Raw genomic sequence first — 8955 nt, 5'->3', positions numbered from 1 at the left:
TCTCTCTCTGCCTGCTGCTCTGCCTACTTGTGATCTCTCTCTCTGTGTCAAATAAATAAAATCTCTTAAAAAAATAAATAAACAAAAAATAAAATTAAAAATACCACGGCCTATGTTTTGAGAGAAAAATCAAGTAACCCTAAGAAAACAAAGCCATTTATAGAATCTATGTGGTTCCAGCACCCAAGAAAATCCTGGAAGTTTGACAGATTTGAGTTTTGTTTTTGTCTCTGAGTTTTTTTTAATGAATAAATTGAAAATAAATTAATGAATAAATAAGGCTGACAATCTTTTGTCAATGTTTTATGCCACCTTTAAAATGCTATCAAATTAAGAGCTTACTTTAAAAAATTAATAGCATGTGAAAATACATGGCTGTTAAGATGGGTACACATTTATTCTCTCCAGGTCCTCAATGATTCTACTTTGTCCAATTGATATTGTTCAAACTCTTCTCATGTTAAGCTCAGAGGGGAAGATAAATTTCGTAACAATACAAAGTAGTGGGTTTGTACTTCACCATCTTTTACCTATGTTCAGAAGTACCTGTAAGACAAGTGTACGATATCAAATCCTCTGGTGTTTTTGATGAAATAATTAGACAACTGTGTGCTTAAAATTGCCTACTAAAATAGAGCAAAATTATTTTTTTATACATAATTGGAAAAACATCACTAATTCACTTATATGTTCATATATTTTACCTTTCTCGAATGATACTGGATGCATACATTGTTTCAGTAGTTTTCAGCCAATTGGATACATACCAGTTCCCTTTATGGTTTAAACTTGGATCCAGCTAATGTTGGTTAAAAAAAAAACAGCTCAGTTATGAAAATCAAATGTGCATTTAAAAATGAAAACCTAGGGGTGCCTGGGTGGCTCAGTGGGTTAAGCCTCTGCCTTCGGCTCAGGTCATGATCCCAGAGTCCTGGGATGGAGCCCCGCATCGGGCTCTCTGCTCAGCTGGGAGCCTGCTTCCTCCTCGCTCTCTGCCTGCCTTTCTGCCTACTTGTGATCTCTGTCTGTCAAATAAATAAATAAAATCTTTAAAAAAAAAATGAAAACCTAGAGCATGGTCTCCTATAGACAAGAAATTCTTTTTCTTTATGCATCAAGAACTACACCCAGTTGATTCCCAAGCATAACCATACCTCTTCCATAATGCAGGTATCCCCCACCACTATTCAGCTAACCTGAGTTAGCTTTCTGAAGCTCCCCACCAATATATAATAAACAAAAGAAACCCTGGGGACCTAGCAGTGGTAAGGAAGAAAGACAAAACAGAACACAGCTCCACCAGAACCAGTGGACTAAGCCTTCTCATTTCTCTTATCTACATCAGTGACACTTGATCACACTGTGACAGATGAATGCATAAAATGCCATAGGAAATAGACTCTCTGAATGGGGAGCCATCGTGCTTTAATGGAAAAGAATACAAGACAAATGCCAAGTTGTGTAGGTAAATGGTCAACTTCACATATATACTCAAACACAAACATTAAAAATTAATGTAAATATCAATGAAAGAAGAGGTGTCTTTATAATAGGATGGAAATGTACTTGCAGTTAGTCAATTACTCATCATCATTAATCAGTGAGAAACACTATCTAGAGTTGAAAAATCTTTTGCTGTAGTAAAAATAATTCATAAAATTTATAGACATGTGTCTCCAAGTAACTTCCTCTTCTAACCACCCATCTCATATATGATTATGTAGTGGACATTAATTTCTTCAAATGAAAGTAGGGGAAAAAAACAATAAGGTCTTATATGCTTGTGGAATTACATGGAGTCTGATCCAAGACATTAAATATATTTTTATATAGTTCACAGAGTGGACAAACCTGTTATAATATAATAGAACCTTACCATACAAGGCAAGTGAATACATTGTGAGAAACCAGACGTTATAAAAACATAGTCATGGCTTAAGGGATGCACTTCACATAAATGAAAAAAATAGAGATTCACGGGGAGATTTATCGCAAATTAGTCTGAAATATGGGTCAACATTGACTGTGGTTTGCCATATCTACTATTTACATTATATAAAAAGTCCTATGAAGATGGTGACGTTCAAACTCGGGAAACTTATTTCATGCTCCTCCATTGAATCTTGCACTATTAACACATATGTTACTATTGTGGTGGTCATGACTACAGTTATGGTGGTCTGAGAGGTAATGATAGAATTTTTAAGATCAACATCACAGAACTTCTAGCAGTAATGGGCCTATGTAACTATCATCAAGTGTAAAAGTTAATAGATAAAATTTGTTGGAAAAGATTGTGTCACGAACTCAATTAACAATCCCAACATTACTAAATGTGAAACAATGGGACAACCAGACACCAGGTGCCCCCTAATATTATAGAAAAGAATACTACAAAGCATCTATACAGCATTTTTCTTGTCAAATAAATAAGAAGAATCACTTCAACCATCTACACCTACCTACCAGGACAGCAATGATATAAGGGATAGAGGAACAGTAGAAAAGAAAATCAAGGTAGACATCAGCCACATCCAAAACTTAAGAATTCTACAGGACAATAATATGGTCTTGTTAAAAAAACAAAATGCATGAAGAAAAGGATTGGAAAAGAACTGTATGTCTTTAAAAAGAGCTAAGAGACAATATGTCTAAATGTGAGTCCCAACATGAAAAAATTCACAGTAAAAATTTATTTATGAAACAACTGAGAAAATCTGAGCATGAATTAAGTATTAGGAATGCTAAGGAACTTAAAAAAATTGTCTGTGTGATAATGGTATAATTATACATGTATTTAAAAAGCTCTCTTTGTGATAGACATACACACTGAAGTACTTATAAGAAAAATGCTACTTGTCTTAGATTTGTTTTAAAATATTCAGCAAGAATAACAATAACTACAAAAAGGAGAGAAGGAACTGATAGTGGAATACCGACAGATATTAAATCCTGCTGATGTGTTTATAAAGCTTCAAAATACAACTCTATATACCTTTATGCCCACGTGAAATTTATTTATGAAAGTAAATAATAAACTTGGAAAGTTTACCTGACTCTAATGGATAAGTTGTATCATTAAGAGTTATTTTTCACTTTATTGAAGACCCTCATATATATGAAGAAATGATAGGATTTTAAAAATCAACATTTAATTGTCAATGATTAAACTAGATAAAAATTGATTCAAATATTTTAAGCAAAATTAAAAAAAAAAAACCCTATCGGGGTTTGAAAAAGAGTATAAGAAAAACACATCAAAGGCATGTAATTTGATTGTAGGGAAGCTGACTCAACAGCCAAATCATCCTAAGTCATCCTGCTCAGGCGGGCCTCACCTTGCCTAATGAAACAAAGACTCAGGAAGTGTACTGATGTAAATTAGTAGGAAATATGAGGTCAACAAGTCCTGCAATGCGCCCCACCCACTGAGGGCACGTATAAAAGGACCTGGGCAGATGGTGGTGTTCAAACTGACAGAAACTGATTCCCTGCTCCTCAGCAAAACCCTCCACTCCTGAAACCATGTCTTACTACGGAAACTACTATGGTGGCCTCGGCTGTGGCTATGGTGGCTGTGGCTATGGTGGCTGTGGCTATGGCGGCTGGGGTTATGGTGGCTACGGATGTGGCTATGGTGGCCTGGGCTGTGGCTATGGCGGCTGGGGCTATGGCGGCAATGGATGTGGCCACAATGGTGTGGGCTATGCCTGTGGTGGTTATGGATATGGCGTCAACCGCCCATCTTGCTGCAGAAGATGCTGGTCCTGTGGACTCTACTGAGAAGCTTCCAGAGAAACTCAACCTACTGTTCTCCTCCAGCTGCCTGAATCTGCCTCCATGATTCTTCCTATGAATAATTCCATTTTTTATTCCAAAATGTCAACATCATCCTAAGATATCTACAAAGATAAAATAAAATAAGTCAGATTCTGCAAACCTTACTAGAGTCACTGAAATCATATGGAATGTTTCAGATTCTTTTAAAAGCTTTTCCTTTGATATTGTATTGCCTTCCAAATTTCTTACCTTTTTGATCAACAATCTTATGTGAGAAAAGTTTAGAATAATTTTAATAAACATTTATCTCATTGAAAGTACTTGTTGCATTTATTTTTTTTTAATTTCTTTTCAACGTAACATTATTCATTGTTTTTGCACCACACCCAGTGCTCCATGCAATACGTGCCCTCTCTAGTACCCACCACCTGGTTCCAACCTCCCACCCCCCTACCTCTTCAAAACACTAAGATTGTTTTTCAGAGTCCATAGTCTCATGGTTCACCTCCCCTTCCAATTTCCCTCAACTCTTTTCTCCTATCCATCTCCCCTTGTCCTCCATGCAATTTGTTATGTTCCACAAATAAGTGAAACCATATGATAATTGACTCTCTCTGCTTGACTTATTTCACTCAGTATAATCTCTTCCAGTCCCATCCATGTTGCTACAAAAGTTGGATATTTATATTTTTTTTCTTCATTTGTGTGTGTGTGTGTGTTTAAATAATTCAATTTAATATTGCTTTTGGGGGATTAATATTTTCAATGGCTTTGCAACACTGCCACATCTTAATGCTATACATGAAGGGGGAATATCATATGAGAAGTCATAATCACAATAACAGAAGTAATATAATCCATTGCCTTAAAAGCATCTGGCACATAAAGCCCCTCAATAAAATATTGCCTAAATGATGGACTATTGCTGGCTTATATGATGGGACAGAGCAAAAACCATGCAATAGCATTTTAAATATTTACTTATTTATTTATTTATTTGAGAGAGAGAGAGTGCACATCAGAAAGGTAAGGGGTAGGGGGAGAGAGAGAATCTCAAGCAGACTCCTCTCTGAGCATGGAACCCAACCTGGAACTATCATATGATTTCACTTACTTGTGGAGCATAAGGAATAACATGGAGGACATTGGGAGATGGAGAGGTGAAGGGAGTTGGGGGAAATCAAAGGGGGAGACAAAGCATGAGAGACTGTGGACTCTGAGAAAGAAACTGAGGGTTTTGGAGGGGAGGGTCATGGGGGGATGGTTGAGCCTGGTGGTGGTATTATGGAGGGTACGTATTACATGGAGCACTGGGTGTGGTACATAAACAATGAATCTTGGAACACTGAAAAAAATAAAATTAAATTAAGATGTTAAAAATAAATAAAAAAATTCTAGTTACTTAAAAAAAAAGTTCTACCTCTTATGCTGTTTTAGCATTCAACAATCTATCCCCGTAAATATTGCTGCATTGCATTTACCTTAATATTTCCATTCTGTTGCCTTTTCTGATTATGTGTATGTATGCATGTGAGAGAAAGGAATGGAGGGAGAGATAGAGAGACAAATGACAGACAAGCAGAGAAAATGAGGCAGAAACCAAGATCAGAGAATAGACTGTCTTGGGCTGTCTCTGAACTTTTGCTGTAGCTACACATTCAAGGATCTGAACATCCGTTCTTTTTATCTCAGAACATATGTAACCCAGGCTTCCATGTGAATCAGCAGCTACTACTACATCTGCTCAGACTATCAAATTGCTTTTCTAGGCCAAACTCTTTTTCAAAGATTTTATTTATTTATCTGACAGAGAGGGGGAGTTGGGGGAAGAAGGGAGAGAGTAGCGAAGGGAGAGGCAGATTTCCCTCTGAGCGGGGAGCCTGATATGGGACTGGAACCCAGGACCCTAGGATCATCATCTGAGCCAAAGGCAGATGCTTAACCAACTGAGCCACCCAGGTGCCCCAGGCCAAATTTTTAAATGACACTTCTGCCCAGCAAAATAGTCCTTTTCCTCATCACTACATTTAAAAACCTCTGCCTTTGTCCATTTTTGATTACTTAAGTTTTGGCTGAGTTACTTAAAACTATGCCTCAAAAAAGAGATCATTTGCTGCTCACATCTCACAGGCTTCTACCTACATCATGCATGCTGTCCATGAAATAGTTCATGAAACATTCTGTGCCTGGTGGCTGCTGACTGCCCAACGTTTGATGTCCAAGTCCTCCAGGAAGGACCTGGTTACTGCTCACCACCTCAGCATGATAGTTTTCGATGCACTGAGTACCACCTCCCCTTCCCACTTTGTTTAGGCCCATATTTAAAACCTCCAAAATGAATGTGCCCACTTATCCCTTTTTTTTTCTCAAGAAATTTCATGACATCCAGAAGTGGTAAAGAGACAATAGAGGTTTATGGAATCCATTATCAGTCAGACAAAGATCATTATGATTAAGTGGACCTTCTACTTTATTTTCAAGAAATTGCTACATTTTTCTCAGAAAAAAAAAAAAGTTTGGCCATTATCCCATTTGAAAAAGTGAAACCTACCAACAAGATTCAGCTTGATAACATAGATGACAAGCATCATTTTGATAACTGAAAATCTACCTTAATGATGTGAAGAGATTGTGTAGTAAGTCTTCATCCGATGCAGAAAAATAATGATTTGTTTTCCAATTCCAGAAGAAAGCAAATTTATTTTATTTATTTTTCTTTGCAATGCTGGAAGTTTCTCTAAAGTCCTTTTACCACTTCTAGTCTGTCCTGCTGTGAATGAGAAGGTCAGTGATATGAGGAAACACTGGAAAAATAACCGCTGTCACGTAACACAATGTCTTAAAAATGGCTGACCCGTGGTTAGCAAAAGGTAAGTAACAACTGAGTGGTTGAAAGAGGCTGAAAAACCTATGTAAATTTTTCTGTGAAGTTTCATATAATCAGAAGTCTGAGGGAAAGCAGGGTTCTTCATCCCATCTATATACCTCTTAATACTCTCAATGCTCAAAGCAGTGTTTGTGGGGTCAGAGAAAATGTCAGTTTGGCAGCTCTATAGTCAGGAAGGTTCTCCCCCCACCTCACAAAATACCCCAATAGCTATATTTAGAGTGAAAATACATAATCTGCATTAATCTATTTGTCAAATCTCATTAGCTATCCAAGTAGCTTTTCAAAAGTTTGCATTGTAACACATGGCTTTTACAAAACAAAAAAAACCTACATTTTTACTGGTTTTCTCTAACCAAAAGATATCTGAAAGGGGTTTTTGCTTTTGCAAAGGAAAAAAAGGGCAAAAAGTGAAAACAGCATTCAGTGTTGCTTTTGCAGTGAGTCATTACAGGTACAGTCAGCCCGCGGGTCTCTGAGAGTGACACCCCTGCCTCCCGCTCTTTCCCCAAGACCTCTCAGCATCTCAGCCTCACCCCCAGAGCTCTGAACCCTTTGTCTGTGAGCATCCATGTTTTATCCTGGTTTATTTCGTGCATCTGTTAGCAAAATGTGTCCTAAAGTATCAGAAAAACCTAAGAAAGGTTGTTTTTGTTTTTCTGAGTCTGGGAATGCTCAGGAATTTTTTCATATAAATTAATGATAATTGTTTCTTTGCTTTATGCCATTTCAATTTAAGAAAGCTTTCTTAGGAATATTGTTCTTTTGGACAGTGGAAGAAATCCATCCTCTTAAATAGACCTAAATGTATTTTATGTAAAGTGTATTTTAATTAAATTCAATTATATTTTAATTTTCATTAAAAAATTGAAATTTAAAAAAAGAGAAAGAAAGAAAGAAAGAAAGAAAGAAAGAAAGAAAGAAAGAAAGAAAGAAAGAAGCTAGAGCATAGACTCTGCTGTGTTCTCAATGAGTCTTTCCATGACTAAAGATTTCTATCCCCACCAGCACTTCACCAATCAGCTGAAACTGAGAGAATAAAGAATGATGCAGGGCTCTCTCTGCCTCTCTGATAATATCCACACATTGTTCTGGACACATATAACTACAGCAAATCTTAGGCACCTGGAAAAAACAGAAATCAGCCATGATAAAAAAGACATGAGTTGAGGACAGAGCATCAAGCTTAACCTCCATCTGGTTTGCAGATATATCTACAACACCTTCCTATGTGATGACACAAGGAAGCATAAGACATAAATAATTTCTGCCCATAAAATGGTCACACATTTTCTGGAAAGATCAAAGTCACACATAGTAGAAGAAAGGTTGATAAATAAATGCCAAATATGTCCATATTTGGCTTATATGGTACTTACTACCATATTTAACGTAATCAATAAATAGTGACATTGAGTTGGAAGGAAGTTTTTTTTAAAAGTATACAAATATATATCATATTCATCCTTTATGTGAAAGATTCAGGAAACCTAGTCCTCCAGACAAGACCCATTTTAAAATTCTTCTTAAAGAATAATGGAAACAAAACCAAACAATGGGATTCCTATTTTCATGTTTTGCATCATGCTATGTGATCAAGTTGTATTTTTTCAAATAAATAGAGAGTGAGACATAGCCTTGAAAATAGAAAGAGTTTCATTTTAAAGGCCCATAAGTGGGAGTCCTGACTTAGGAGTAAAATTATCTCAGTTATGAGGGCCCTGTTTTGCAAAGAAATCTAAATATTCATGATGTGGTCTGAAGCAAATTAGTGAGATATAGGACGCTACACAGCCTGTGGTTTTCCCCACCCACCACTGAGGGTGTATAAAAGGCCCTCAGCAGATGGCAGCATTCATATTAAAGAAACCTACCTCCTGCTCCTCTACTGAACCTTCCACTCCTGATACCATGTGTTACTACGGCAACTGTTATGGTGGCCTTGGCTATGGCTATGGTGGCCTTGGCTATGGCTATGGTGGCCTGGGCTATGGCTATGGCTCTGGCTATGGTGGCTATGGTTATGGCTGCTGCCGCCCATTGTGCTGTGGAAGATACTGGTCTTATGGCTTCTACTGAAGCATTTTTAGTCTATTGGCTACATCACTTTATTTTATTTGCATTCTCTCCAAGTTTCCTTCATGTGAAAAAATTTTATATGCCTTCCAAAATACTCACTTTGTACCAAACCATCTGAGATAAATAAAGGAAATTCAGCATGCCCATTTTGATTCATTATTGTGGATTAGATTGTATTGCAGATTATAAGAAAGTTTTTCCTCTGATAT

The 8955-nt window shown here is 36.9% G+C and overlaps 2 protein-coding genes across 2 annotated transcripts; both read left to right on the top strand.

The window, feature by feature from the left end:
- The first annotated feature begins 3489 nt into the window (after nt 1–3489).
- Nucleotides 3490–3878, top strand: LOC116872398 (keratin-associated protein 6-2-like). The gene has a single exon (XM_032865564.1). The coding sequence runs from the start codon at nt 3526–3528 to the stop codon at nt 3781–3783; it is 258 nt and encodes an 85-aa protein (XP_032721455.1). The 5' UTR covers nt 3490–3525; the 3' UTR covers nt 3784–3878.
- Nucleotides 3879–8578: 4700 nt separating this feature from the next.
- LOC116872397 (keratin-associated protein 20-2-like) lies at nt 8579–8746 on the top strand. The gene has a single exon (XM_032865563.1). The coding sequence runs from the start codon at nt 8579–8581 to the stop codon at nt 8744–8746; it is 168 nt and encodes a 55-aa protein (XP_032721454.1).
- Nucleotides 8747–8955: the final 209 nt, after the last annotated feature.

This window comes from Lontra canadensis, unplaced genomic scaffold, assembly GCF_010015895.1.
Source record: "Lontra canadensis isolate GAN:19392208 unplaced genomic scaffold, GSC_riverotter_1.0 scaffold29, whole genome shotgun sequence".
Classification (NCBI taxonomy): domain Eukaryota; kingdom Metazoa; phylum Chordata; class Mammalia; order Carnivora; family Mustelidae; genus Lontra; species Lontra canadensis.
This window is presented reverse-complemented; position numbering and strand designations above follow the sequence as displayed.

Excerpts from the sequence above, each read along its gene's own strand:
- LOC116872398 (XM_032865564.1), top strand. The coding sequence starts at position 3,526 with ATGTCTTACTACGGAAACTACTATGGTGGCCTCGGCTGTGGCTATGGT.
- LOC116872397 (XM_032865563.1), top strand. The coding sequence starts at position 8,579 with ATGTGTTACTACGGCAACTGTTATGGTGGCCTTGGCTATGGCTATGGT.